At 37.0% G+C, this 14673-nt stretch overlaps 2 protein-coding genes across 3 annotated transcripts; one reads left to right on the top strand and one right to left on the bottom strand.

Annotated features, from left to right (window-relative positions):
- The first annotated feature begins 457 nt into the window (after window positions 1–457).
- Window positions 458–3788, top strand: LOC107646198 (vacuolar protein sorting-associated protein 2 homolog 3). The gene is made up of 11 exons (XM_016350403.3): window positions 458–643; window positions 733–777; window positions 969–1003; window positions 1094–1144; window positions 1369–1473; window positions 1576–1647; window positions 2194–2265; window positions 2375–2455; window positions 3109–3144; window positions 3223–3278; window positions 3425–3788. Exons 1-11 carry the CDS (start codon window positions 610–612, stop codon window positions 3474–3476), a joined length of 639 nt encoding a protein of 212 aa, XP_016205889.1. The 5' UTR covers window positions 458–609; the 3' UTR covers window positions 3477–3788.
- Window positions 3789–4029: 241 nt separating this feature from the next.
- On the bottom strand, window positions 4030–9334 carry LOC107646197 (casein kinase 1-like protein 9). 2 transcript variants are annotated; one of them, XM_016350402.3, is made up of 14 exons: window positions 8526–9334; window positions 8396–8436; window positions 7730–7799; window positions 7302–7450; window positions 7120–7215; window positions 6857–6927; window positions 6341–6402; window positions 6158–6221; window positions 5954–6038; window positions 5635–5761; window positions 5436–5512; window positions 5271–5355; window positions 4891–5015; window positions 4030–4662 (listed from the first exon to the last, which is right to left on the bottom strand). In XM_016350402.3, exons 1-14 carry the CDS (start codon window positions 8599–8601, stop codon window positions 4393–4395), a joined length of 1398 nt encoding a protein of 465 aa, XP_016205888.1. In that variant the 5' UTR covers window positions 8602–9334; the 3' UTR covers window positions 4030–4392. The 2 variants fall into 2 exon arrangements, with proteins under 2 accessions (XP_016205888.1, XP_088345836.1); XM_088489710.1 differs by having other exon boundaries at window positions 7302–7571; window positions 7674–7799; window positions 8526–9176.
- Between the last annotated feature and the right edge of the window lie 5339 nt (window positions 9335–14673).

Raw genomic sequence — 14673 nt, 5'->3', positions numbered from 1 at the left:
TATAAATAGAACGAAAAATAAATATAAAAAAGAGAACAATAAAATACTATTCAGTTTTTTCTCTATCAAAAAAATCCACTCCGAATTTGAAACATGTCCGATTAAAAAAGGGCCACAAGAAAAACTGTTTAAACTAAACGAAGTCATACATGTCAAAAATATTTAAAAAAAAAAGAATTGGTTAGGTATCTTGCAGACTTACACTGTCACAACTTAAACACAATTATTTAAAAAAATATATAAAAAATATTTTTTAATTTTAGAATGTAGCTAAAAATATATTAATGTTAGGGTTAAAAAATATAATTATTGAAATATATTATTATTAAAATTTTAATTCATTATAAATTAAAATTAACTAAAGAGGCTGTTTATGCTCTGCTAGTAAACGCGCCAACGCGGTTTCTGTTGATGTAAAAAAATAAATAAATAAATAAAAAGGAGCGAAACTGAGACCGTACCGTAGACGTGAAAAGTATATAAAGAAACAGCGATCTAAGGTTCGATCAACTCAGCAGTTACCTCGATCCTTCTCTTCTGCAATTTCCTTTGACCTACGTGGAATTCATTACGGTTTTCTTTGGTAATTTACATCCTTACCCTTTCGCCATGAACATCTTCTCCAAGAAACCCACTGCTAAAGGTTCTGAGCTACCTGATTTTACCCTCCTCATCTTTTTTCTTATCACTCAATTTTCATCTTTCATTCATTGTATTTTTCTTTTTTTGCAGAGGCTCTTCGCGAGAGTAAACGCGAAATGACAACTGCTACCAGAGGTACATATGTGTGTATATTAATTAATTAATTAATTAACTAACTAGTTTTTATGCTATAGAACAAAAAAATCTGCTCAATTATGCTAAATATAAATATCTCTTCGAATTTCGTGTGAATTTGATTCAGAGAGGTGTGATATCACTGCTACCTAGAATTTATTTATTGATTGATTTTTGGTGATGTTTTTCAGGTATAGAGAGGGAAATTGGAGCATTACAATTGGAAGTATGTGAAGCAGTTATTCATTGATCACTGATTATTTTCTTGCTGAACTTTGGGATTATCTCTAATGTTTTTCTTTCTTACTGTTTTTAGGAAAAGAAGCTTCTTGCTGAGATAAAGAGAACTGCTAAGACGGGAAACGAGGTATGATCCACGTTTTCTCATAGGTTTCTTATGCATAATTACTTGAGAAGCTGTCACGTTGATCTGAATGTGTTCGAATTGGCTTACTTTCGGTTCGAAACATCTTATATATTAAAAGACCACCTGTCAAAAGTTTTGAAAGTATTAAAAACTGTTATTTCTCTCTAGATAATCTGTTGTGCCAAACATGCTAATATATTCTTCTTTTCCTGTGCAATATTCAGGCTGCAACTAAAGTTCTTGCTCGACAGTTGGTAAGGCTTAGGCAGCAGATTGCTAACCTTCAAGGTAGTCGAGCTCAGATGAGAGGCATAGCAACTCACACACAGGTAGATTGTTGATGTCTTTGTTTCTTTTTCGGATGGTTGTTTATGCAGGTAGAGATGTTTATCAGTTTAATGCTCTTTGGTGTGGTTGGGATTTTGATTCAGGCTATGCATGCCCATTCTTCTGTTGCTGCTGGTATGCAAGGAGCTAGTAAGGCAATGGCAGCTATGAATAAGGTAGCACCTTCAATTTTATATTTTTAAGTGTTTCTTATCCTTATATAACATATATTTGTTCCTTTTTCTTTTTCTTTTCTGGATTGGACCATGATATTGATATCAGCATTCTGTTTGGTTTAGTCAGAGTAAAGGATGATCTTAGGACAAAGTCCTCATAACTTTTGAGATTGTTATTGTGTGCATAAATTTGCCTTAGCTAGATGTATATTCATTATTCAAGGAATAAAGAACAAGTTTTTACAAGGCTGAGTGCAGTGTGGTTCATGAGTAGTGAAGGTTCAATGATAGTCATGAATATGAGATTTTTTTTGGCTGAAAATTGTGGATCCTCCTTTCCTCCCCTCATTGCACATGCACACACAAAAGAAATGGAACTTCTGCAAAAAGAAAGGTTAAGAATTTGGCTATTCCAAAATGCAGCATAAGAAAAGCAACAAGCAATAACAGTAATAACGTTACTAGTGAATGCGGTGTCCATAAACAAATTTCTATGGTCTTTTTTAATCTTTTAACCCTGTGCTAAGTTATAAGATACTTTTGCAGCAAATGGCACCAGCCAAGCAAGCCAAAGTTATACAAGACTTCCAGAGACAATCAGCGCAGATGGATATGACTGTAAGATGATGTTTTGCTCTTAGTTTGCTTCCCAAGTGGGGAAAAACAGAGAACCATTGTTTTTGTTTGCACACCGTTTTTACTTCAATGATATATGATTTGTGTGCAGACTGAGATGATGTCTGATACCATAGATGATGCATTGGATAATGATGAAGCCGAAGAGGAGACTGAAGATTTGACAAACCAGGTACCCTTCAATTAGCTTGTATTGCTTATTTCTATGACTTTTTCCCTTGCTGTTTGAAGAGATATTTTTTTTCCTGATCTCTCAAATAAATGAGGACCTCTGTTATATTTAACGTGGTCAATTTGTTTCCACAAAAGCCAATTTATTTGGAGGTATATGTATATATCTTGTGTCACAATTCGTAAGGATTAACTGTGCTTAAAAATCATAGATCCAGAGTTGGACACAAACTTCAGCCTCACAATAGCACACTTAAGTAATCCCTAATCTGGTTGAGATATAACTAGGGAACTAATCAGTGGAAGCTTAAGATTCCCTCATAGCCCCGCATCACTTTTTTTAAAAAGTAAAAGATAAAAATCAAGCAGAGGGCATAGCTTATTAGCTCTCATGTTTCCTTGAAACTATTTCCCATATTTATAGATCAAGTTATGATTTCTTCTGGTGGTTTATGACAAGGCACCATTGCATTGAGCCGATCCCAACTACTAGAAAAAGTTTTTCTTGTTGTGTGATTCTTTGTGTGTTTGTTTAAGAATTTTAGAAGGAACGGTTTTTGATTCACGTGTCTAGATGGGCAAGAAACAACTTATAATTTTAGGATTGATTTAGCTTTTGATAAAGAAACTGCTTCATTTAAACTGTTTCTGCAGGTCCTTGACGAAATTGGAGTGGATGTTGCATCACAGGTACGAATCAGCTGTTATTAATCTATGTACTCCTAATGTTTTTGGTTAACTTTCGTTGAATTTGTAACCTTTTGACAGTTATCAGCAGCTCCCAAAGGGAGAGTCCGAACAAAGAACACAGAAAATGTCAGCAGGTATCTAAATTAAATTTCAGATAAGGAGAGCATGTTATTCTGGACGAATCATGTGATTTTTTTTTTCTTTTGAATAAATCACAATTTCCTTTGTTGTTTCTTTCTTTTCCAATTTGTTTGACCTAAGGGGTTTGATGTCATTGCAGCTCGGGCATCGATGACCTTGAGAAGCGTTTGGCAGCTCTTAGAAACCCATAATTTTTTGCTTGGATTGTTTGATGCTCAAATACTCCGAACTCCCAAGTTCTGAACTAGAATTCTTTCCTGAGCTGTTATATAGAGCTATAATATATTTAGTGTGTACATAACTCCTTGAAATTAATATTATGTTACGCAAAATCCTGTCAAATTTACTCATGCCTTAGGCTATTGAGGGTAATCTTGTATTGTTGTGGAAATTGAACATTTTTTTTCATATACACGTGGCTTATCAGGGATTATATGTAATGATATAATCAATTGTTCGTTTAAACATTGTTTAATAAAGAACAATAAAGAATTTAGAAGATATATGTTACATGATCTGCAAGTGTCTAATGACTAGTGCTACTTGACCAACAAAAAGTAACCAAAATAATTTCTTAATGTATTAATGTACTAGCAACACATAACTTGTCCTTAAGTGAAGTATCTCAAAGTAAATCAGTATGAGCCATCATTCTCTCATTTTCATTTCAATCTTCTCATGATAGTTTACGCAGATTATAGCTTGTCATTAAATACTCTCAACATTGGGGGCAAGTGTCAACAGTAACAGAAAGTGTTGAGTCTCATTGTAAAGAAATGATAGTGTATCATAAACTATTTAACATTTTTTTCTAATAATAGTTAAAATGAGCAAAAGGAAAGAACCCCTGTTGAGTTCTTGGGAGAAGGTTTAGGAACATGTTACAGCATTGGAAGGACAATCTGGGGCGGCAGCAAAAAGTCTACCTTGATCCAGAAAATGATAACAGGGATGTGTCGATTATGAACTCAAGGTAATTCAGAAAATATACATGGACATGATTCCCAAATGCTGGAGAATGTTCTTTTGCATAAAAGCCGATTTAACACTTCAGGTGTTAGAATCTGGACAATGTTTTTTTGACAAGACTAAACAGCATATGCTTGGTTACTTCCTGATAGTGAGAAGCTCAAAGCTTCGCAGAGGATCGTCACGTGTACCTCGTGTAGATCCGGTGCGTGTGAAAGTTGCTTGTTTGTTCTCAAACACAGGCTGAGCTCTCTGTGTAGTAGATGGACGGCTAGCCACTGAGGTCAGCCGGCCAGTACGAACGTCAGTATGGTCACCCGAGGAACTTGGCCGGGTTGATGAGATAATGGCTTTTCTTGAAGTACTGCCATATCGAGAGGAACTGCGTCCTTTCTCTTGATCATGATGCTGGTAACACACAAAAAGAAAAAATAAACTAACAGTTGCGCCGAAAAGATAAGCAAATATGAACACAGGAGACTGATCAATCTCATATATACTAACAAAATAGAAAAATAGAGCCAGTAAACTTCAGATCAACACCCAGATGTTGCTTAACATAATGCTCCTCTTAAATAGAAATCTCCAAATGAATGACACTCATAGGCTCCAAATATTGGAAGAAAAACCACTTACCAACTCCTTTTGTACTCCTGTGTCTTCATAAGTCCTATGTTTAGTGTGCTCAGCGCGAGGACTAGGGTTCCTCCGGGAGAAACCTTCAACACCACCAGTGAATCTCTCGCGAACCTCTTTCCCAGCTGAAAGAAGCAATTGCACGGCCAAATATTAACTAAAAAGAAATTTTGGAGAAAGTAGGTACCTTCACCAGCATCGATGCAAGCAATGAAAATGATAATTATAGTCAAATGTTTTAAACCATAATTTTCGGATACTCAATTGACAAAGGTCACACCATATACTTCAAACTCCCTTAATCCTGACCACATGATTGGACTTATGAAGAATTAGAAGGACAAAAAATTTCATTCTTATTTGACTGAAAAAGTGCAGACCTGAGATCTTTTCTGGCTTTTGAACAGATGGTCCCACATTCATCGCAGCCTTGCCATTGGCATTGGTGGCAGTGACATTGCCATGCTGTTATGAGAAACAACCTCAGTATGCAACCAGTCACCATCCGAAACAAAATCCAAATACACAGATATGATAGTACTAACCCGCCCTCCTCTAGAGCTGCCACCAATTTGTGGATATTTCAATATGGTCCAGTCAAAAACATAGTCGAATTGATAGCCTGCAGTAACAATATCCAAATCATAAAGATCAAAGAATGCCCATGCATTTAGACCAAGATGCAATAATTGAGCACACTTAATTTCCGAAAAATGTCAGTGCAAGAGATGATGGGTCACATACCTTCTCTTATAAATAAATCTCTAAAAAGCCTCTTTAAGTACGAATAGTCTGGCTTATCCTCAAACCGCAGTGCTCGGCAGTAGTGGAAATACGATACAAACTCTGAGGGGTAGTTTTTGCAGAGTGACTGTCATAGAAGCACAAAAGTTAGCAACGAAAAAATGATCAGCAAAATTGGGAACCGATAAGAACAGAAAACAGAAGAGTGAATAACTGCAAGTTATGCAAACTTTGAACCAAATTCAAAGCATCAAACTCAAGATCCAGAGGAAATATCAAATTTCTTCAGAGGCCTCACAGATCCAGCTAGTCACAATACCTCTATGGAAGTTGATATCTTCTTCTCACTGATTTTATCATATTTTTGTTTTTTGGTGCCAGCCTTCAGACCTTGCCAAGGAAGACTGAAAAGTAGTATAACAAATATATATATATATATATATATATATATATATATTAGCATAAAGATACCTGAATCCAGTAGGAGGTAAAGTAGATGTGTTTTAAGAATCATCCGACTAACCTTCCTCTCAAGAAGTACATGAGTACATAACCAAGAGATTCCAGATCATCCCTTCTGCTTTGCTCTGCCAGCAAAATTAAGTACAATTAAGAGGAGAACATATTCACCTGTAATTACTTAGTATTTACCTTTCGATTTTGGTTATCAACAAAAAAAGGAAAAGACTACCATAACTTTACTCACCAATTCCGAGATGAGTGTTGACACTAGCATATCGAGCTGTACCTGTGAGGTTCTTGTTCTCCCTAATCAAGAAGAACAAAGATTTTCAGAAGAAAGGATGCAACTTGTTAACCATACAAAGAAATAGAATTATAACGAAGATGGAACTGAAAGAAACATCTTTGGAAGTATTCAGTATCATCATGACAAAATGGATACAAGGCAATTGAGATCTTAAAGTCAAGTTATATATGATTGGTCAAAACCATTTTTCTCATGTATGGTATTTATGGTATTTAGAGTGATGAAATTATTATCATCATCTTTATGAATATAATACTATAATTACATTTATGTGTAGATGGTCCACTAAAAATGGAATAATATCTAAAAAAAATGCCTAAATCCAACGAGAAGTAGTGCAAACAATAAGGCAGGATGAAGTTGGGTTGCTCCGAAAGTGTTGCATCCTACAAAATGAGTTAAGAAAATAAAAAGTCCACCTTAATATCTTGGAATAAAGATGACAAAGTTTACCTGTATGGTATGTGCCTATGAGTCTGGAGATCCCTGTATTTTTTTGCAAGGCCATAGTCAATGATGTATACCTGACATGAGATACCCAGCATGACACAGGTGAGAATAACAACCAAACAAAAAACAACAAGTAGCAATCATTCATATGAACAACAATAAAAATATCAACCAAAACCCTCCAAAATGATTAAAGGGATATAAGAAAGAGAAGCATAAGTTTTTTTTTTTTTTTGAAAGAGAGCATCTTCAACAAGATAACATACCTGGTTTGCTTTACGTCCCAGACCCATTAGAAAATTGTCTGGCTTTATGTCACGGTGAAGGAAGCCCCTTGAATGCATATATTCAACCCTATTAAGCTGAAAAATAATATGAAGCAAATAAAATATTAGAATTGGTGTTTGATGTGCATTATTTGATTATAATAGTTGACATGTAGACTTACTAATTGATCAGCAAGCATTAACACTGTCTTCAGTGTAAACTTCCTGTTGCAATAATTGAATAAATCTTCCAAACTTGGTCCAAGAAGGTCAATAGCCATAATGTTGTAGTCTCCTTCAACTCCAAACCATTTTAGGTGGGGAATCCCAGCTTCAATAAGGAACCAAATTGGATTACTCAAAGGAATACATCTTGATTGTTTTCTGATAAACTTGAAGTCCTAATTATTTAATTTTAATATAAATGCATGATTTCAATCTCATACTTTTGACTACATTAAGACCAGAAGATTCTGGACAACAATCATTTTAAAATTTCAAACTCGAGAAAGCAGAAACCATTTTTCAAGTGAAAATTTTCTATTAGGTAGTACCTAAGTCTTTTAGCACAGAGAATGCTGAAAAGAAATAGACATATATATATACTTACTCCCTCCTTGAAGAAGCATATATAATTTTGATTCATAATGAAGCTGTGGATGCTTTGTCTTCACAGATTCCTGGAAAATTTTGGGGGGTAGAAAGTTATCGCCAAGAATTACACTACTATAAAGAATCAAAACACGAAGTACAATGAACAAAATGGCATGTAAAAATTGAAGAAAAAATAAGCATGCATCCATAAAGCTATAATGTGTCATTTCATTTCATATGCCACTTCATACCTCAGATCCTATCAATTCTATGCAACCTTAATAAGTACTGCTCCAACTATTGTCCTAAATTAATTGTAAACAGAAGACAGCTGAAATTTCCCCTTTTTTAATGTTAAGTTCTTTAGCTGTTTAGCAATAAAATATCTCAAAAGTCATGAATCCTGACTAGAACTAACTCCCATAGTATCGATATAAAGTACTTCTATATAATGGGAAAATTACATCTAAACCCCTACAGAAAACAAGCTCCAAAGTGTGAATCAAAGCATTTTAGTTGATCAAAGCCTTCATACACCTTTGAGATACTACAAATGCAATCATAAACACTAGCCATTAACCGATCACCAGATATATCATAACATAATTGAATGATTAATCATTTTTTTGCTCATCCAGGGGCATAACAAGGATTATATATCCTTACAGAGAACCTAACATACCAGCTTGACTGCAACCTCCTCCCCAGTTTGTACATTAACAGCTGCCACAGAAAAACAAGGAACTTGTTAGTCAATAAATAAAAGTGCAGTGCACAAATAACAAAAAGAGGAAACATAAAGATAAAGATACCTATATAAAGCTCCCCAAAAGAACCACTCCCAATTTTCCTCCCAAGTTTGAACTTCCCAGCAATGACATGATCCATCGTGAAAATTGCCCTCAATACACCCTCTCCGACCAACTATAACAAACCTTTCTACTCTCAGATTTGTGCTCAGTTCAGCACCTATTTTCTGCACAAAACCTCAAATAGAACCAAACTCCTGCTTATTGTTCCACGGATTCACCTGATTAAGGGGTTAAAGTCCCAAACTTGATTCACTAATCCACTCGAATCCAAAGAGATTTCCCACTCTATGCCTCCAATCAGCCCCAAAATCAATGTGTGGTGCGAATCCGGGAAAAGGGTAAAGATCAAAAGGAGCAAAATTTACAAGGAAAATTGCGACATCACCCCCAAAAAATGAAGATGAAATCTCCTTACAACACCACCCTCTCCAACTACATTCCTTTTGCGCCAAAAAGAAAAAAAAAAATCAGCCCAAACCAAAAATTGAAGCCCTAATTTCCAGCGAAGAAGAGGACCGCATTGACCTCATAAAATTTAAGGAAATGAGTATCGGAAACAACACTAAAAATTGAAAGTTTTGAGAAAACTAAAGATGATAACGAAAGAGCAACAGGAGGAGATTGAGGAATGAGGATCAATCAGGTAGGAACAAAAGTAAAAGGTGAAATTCCACCAAATCAAAAAGGTTTTGGAGAGAGAGGAGAGAGAGAAAGAGAAAGATGAGAAGTAGAAAGCATGTGAGAGAGAATGTATTATACTATAACAGTATAACCCTTGCTGTGTTTTGGTTGTAATTCTTTTCTGCATTAGTTACTTTTTGGCATCTTTTAGTTTTAGCAAAACTTTTTAATTAAAATTTTTAAAAGTTTTTAATTGAATTGAACTTTTATATTAAATAAAAAAATTAATTAAAAAACCATCAAAAATTTCCCAAATTATTCAAACGCTCACAAAAATGCACCTAAATTTCACTATCAATAAAAATGTATTTAAATAATTTAAAAACACAACAATAATATCCAACAGTAAATATATATTTTCAAAAATACCTTAAAGATTAAATTTTGATTTGATTTTTTACAAACATAATTAAAAAAATAAGATATTATTATTCATAAAATTTGGTAATTTTTTTCTTAGTATATATTTTTTATATATTTTTTAATTTTATTAGTTGTTAACAAAAAAATTACAATATATATATATATATATATATATATATATATATACTCAACGAAAAATTACCAAATTTTAAGGATAATAATATCTCATTTTTTTAATTATGCTTGCAAATAATTGTATCAAAATTCAATTTCTAATGTATTTCTTGAGAAATACATATTTAATGTTAATTTTTTTGCAAGATTATCTAACATTAAATATGTATTTCTCAAAAAATATATTAGAGATTGAATTTTGATGCAATTTTTTGCAAACATGATTAAAAAAATGAGATATTATTATGCTTAAATTTAGTAATTTTTTGTTAAGTATATATTATTTTGTGATTTTTTAAAAGTATTATTGGTTGTTAATAAAAAAATTATAAAAATATATATACTTAACGAAAAGTGACCAATTTTTATGTATAATAATATCTTACTTTTATAATCATACTTGCAAAAAATTGTATCAAAATTCAATCTCAAAGATATTTTATGAAAATATATATTTACTGATGGATATTGTTGTTGTATTTTTAAATTGTTTAAAGATATTTTTGTCAATAGTAAAATTAAAGTGTATTTTTGTCAAAGTTTAAATAATTTGAGGACATTTTTTGTGGTTAACCTTAGTTTTTATTAATTGTTATCTTTTTAAAAATTTAATAAATTTAAAATATTTGTGTAATATTTTATAATTTAGAACACAAAAACAAATATTTCATATTTTTAAGGGCAAAAAACCATATTGAGCCAGAGCAAGAAACTTGTAACCAAAATGCGCCAAATCCAATTTCGTTTCAGCAATGAGCCAAAGTGTATTTTAATACAATTCGAACCAAGCTGGTTCGAATTACACTCCTTCATAATTCGAACCAAAATGGTTCGATTTAGTGTTCTACATTTTTGAATAATTCGAACCAAGATGGTTCGAACTTCTCCCATACATAATTCGAACCACTATGGTTCGAACTTCAATAACACATAATTCGAACCAGGGTGGTTCGAATTATGCTTTGTATTCGAGTCCATGTAATTCGAACCAGGTCGGTTCGAATTACTCCTAATACACTCCTTCATAATTCGAACCAGGCTGGTTCGAATTATGTGTGATTCGACTATAAAAGGAGTTCGAATCACCCTCATTCGAACCATTATCCCTCCCCCCTACCCCACAAAATCCCAGAGAAAACGACCCAGATTCTCTCCGAGAAAGACCTGAACGGACGAGTCTGCTGATGGAGGACGATCCGGCACGGTTATATCGGTTGGACGGAGTCGCTCATATCGCCGGGGTCATCAACGACGAGGTTAGTACGGAAATTTTTTTTGATCCTAGCGTTACTTGTGCGTTAGTGGTTTTGTATCTTAGTTAGATGGTACTTTATGTTAGTGGTTTATGTAGGCGGTTTAGGTGAGGGGATCTTGTAGGTGGTTTATGATAGTGGTTTAAGCTAGCGGTATAAGTTAGTGGTTTATGTTAGTGGTTTAGGGTGGTGGTTTAGGGTAGTGGTTTTTGTTAGTGGTTTAAGTCAGTGGTTTTTGGTAGTGGTTTATGCTGGTGGTTTATGTTAGCGGTTTTTGTTAGCGATTTTTGCAAGCGGTTTTTTTATGTGGTTTATGGTAGTTGTTTAATGCTAGGTGGTTTAAGTAAGCCGGTTTATTGAATTTGTTTCTTGTTAATGGGTCTCGGTAATTGTGGTATATGCTAGCGGTTTAGTTGTGTGGTTTAGGGGTTTCTTTTCCAGTTAGTTATCCTTCATGTAATGTTATGCTGTTTAATTTAGAAAAATGGTTAATGTAAACCCGTTTATGGAAACCGTTTTATGTAAACCCGTTTACGTAGACCGGTTTACTGTGAACCGGTTTATGTGAACCGGTTTACTGTAAAACCTGTGTAGTTATATATCTCAGTATGCGGTTCTTTTCATGCGCAGCCCGAGCGATGCATTAGGAGCATGAGGCGGCAGCAGGGCATGCGTCTTGATGACAGATACATTCCATACTTGCAGATGGCAGGGCTATACCATCTTGCAAGGCTGAACGACCGGTGGTTCCGGCTAGACGAGGCGCTCGTCAGTGCATTCGTGGAGAGATGGCGTCCCGAGACGCACACTTTTCATATGCCGTTCGGAGAGTGCACGATCACACTCCAGGACGTGGCATACCAGCTGGGTTTGCCAGTCGATGGCCGTTACGTGAGCGGGTGCCTGTCAGAGTTCCATATATACATCGATGGAGGCCGTCCACCCTGGGTCTGGTTCCAGGAGTTGCTAGGAGTTATACCTCCTCCCAGTCAGGTTCAGAAGTACGCAGTGAACTGCAGCTGGTTTCAGGAGACCTTTGGTGAGTGCCCTGAGGATGCAGATGATGACACTGTTCGTCGATATGTCCGTGCGTACATCATGATGTTGCTAGGCACGCAGTTGTTTGCGGACAAGTCTGGCAACCGGATTCACATTAGATGGCTTCCCTATGTAGCGAGGCTGGAGGAGCTGGGTACGTACAGCTGGGGTTCGGCAGCACTGGCCTGGTTGTACCGGTGCATGTGCAGGGTGGCAAACAGACATGTTGTGAAATTAGCCTCCTAGCGTCTTTGCCCTTGAAGGTTAGGGCGAAATTAGCCGCTACGTGTCGTATGCAGAATGCACGGTACGCAGATGGTGGTAACCAACCTCCGTCCGGGGCCTCAAGCGCAGACTTGATACCGTTGTGCCTATCCGATATAACCAGCAGACCGGGCTGCGGGGTCACGTGCTGCCGTAGATGCGAGAGAAAGAATGTCCACGACTCCGCATTCTCACCCTCTACTAGTGCGAATGCGACAGGTAGAATGTTGGAGTTCCCGTCCTGTGCAATCGCAATGAGCAACGTTCCCCCATACTTACCATATAGATGTGTGCCGTCAATGCTGACTAGCGGCTTGCAATGCCGGAATGCCTCGATGCACGGAGGGAAAGTCCAGAAAAGTCTGTGGAAATAAGCTTGAGACTCGTCAACTTGTCCTCCAACTAGAACCGGGCTCGTCCTGAGGACCGCAACAGTACCAGGCATCGTCAGCTGGACACCCAACACCCACCTAGGTATCTCGCTGTATGACTCATCCCAGTCACCATAGATGATGCCAACGGCCTTCTGCTTCGCCATCCAAACCCTCCTGTAAGTCGGCCTAAAACCAAAATGCGCTGCCGTGGCGTTGAGGAGCACCTTGATGCTAACCGATGCGTCAGCCCTGACCATTGGCATAATGAACGCCGAAATCACAGAATGGTCCAAACTTCTGTGATCACTTGATATGGATGTGGCCAGGCAAGTGTGAGGGCCATTGTACCGTTTGACCTCCCAAATGCCCTTCCGCTTCCGGAGACTGAGCCGAATCAACCATGTGCACCCATTCCCGAACTCGGAACACTTGCCCACATACCGGCGGTGATCGGACTCCACCACCTTGTACTGTACCCCTCGCCGGATGCTGTAAGTCTTCACACTTAACAGGGCCTCATCTTTATCCTGGAATTGCTGACCAACCTGGAACTCTGTGAGACCAGCATTTCCTTCCGCATCTCTAGCTCCGAATCCAACAGGGTGACCTAGCGCAACCTCATGCGTCATGGCGTCCAGATCCAGAGAAGAAAAATATGGTGGATACTGCTGTGTGCCAGAGCTAGAACCACCGCCAGCCAATGCAGGCCCAGCCGCTTGAACCTCGTCCCCGCTATCGTCCTCAATCGTTTCGGGCTCAACGTCGTCCTCATCAGGATCACCCAATTCTCCGTCTCCGACGCCAACCGGTGGAACGCCCTGTAAAGCGTTTGCCATAACATCAAAGGATCCTACCTCGTCGCGGACGCCGTCATTCAAATCAACAGCAAATGACGGAGAGGCGACAAGTTGGGCCGCTGGCTCGTAAACTGGGACGGAGGAAGAAGCCACAGCAGCCATCGAACTGGAGCCAGCTGCCGTGGCTACATTGGCGGTATTCCGGTTCGAACCCCCTGAGCTGGATACCACATCAACCAGCTTTGCCAGCAACTCTGGTGTGCGGACCTCCGGAAACTGTCTCCGACAAAGAAACATGACTTGGAGGTCCTCATCACTACCAATCGTCAGACAATCATACTTCACCGTATCGTGCAGGATCGTGACTGGAATGCGATAGAAAAACTTCTTAATCCGCTTCGCACCTTCCAGGCCAAGTTTCATCAGCACAGCTCTAACCAAGTCATCATAGCTTGTCGTTCGATTCACCACAATATAGAGAGGATTCTTATCTGTGAACTTCACTCCGGACCGAGTTTTCCTCTTGATGGATCCTTTATGGTGTACCAAAACAGCAAAACTCTCCTCCTCACTAGCCATCTTACGTTCTCTAATGAGAGCAATTCACGTTTACAGCGTTTATATAGAGCTCTGATTCGTACTAATTCGAACTAACCTGGTTCGAACCATGATACACGTAATTCGAACCAGGGTGGTTCGAATTACTACAATCAACCTCTCTATGGTTCGAACCAGGTTGGTTCGAATCAAGAAAGCATGTAATTCGAACCAGCCTGGTTCGAATTACTACAACCAAGCTCTCTCCCCATAATTCGAACCAACTAGGTTCGAGTTACATGCTTTCTTGGTTCGAACCTATCCGGTTCGAATTATTCAAAATTTTCCAATACTAGTTCGAACCAACTTGGTTCGAATTACTAGCTAATACAGTTCGAACCTTGGTGGTTCGATTTATATAAAAATGCCTCTTGGCTTATTGCTGAAACAAATTTCTGTTTGGCGTATTTTGGTTAAACTTTTCTGCATGTGGCTTAATATGGTTTTTTGCCCTATTTTTAATGAATAATAATTAGTAATGATAAATATTTTATTTAATATAAAGATCTAATTATAACTTTTAAACCCTAAATATTTAATTAAAAGTATGATAATTATAAACTAACAAAATAATTAAATTTATTTTATATTAAAAAATAAATTAATA

This window comes from Arachis ipaensis, chromosome B6 (genome assembly GCF_059453495.1).
Source record: "Arachis ipaensis isolate K30076 ecotype BB chromosome B6, ASM5945349v1, whole genome shotgun sequence".
NCBI classification, from domain to species: Eukaryota; Viridiplantae; Streptophyta; class Magnoliopsida; order Fabales; family Fabaceae; genus Arachis; species Arachis ipaensis.
This window is presented reverse-complemented; position numbering and strand designations above follow the sequence as displayed.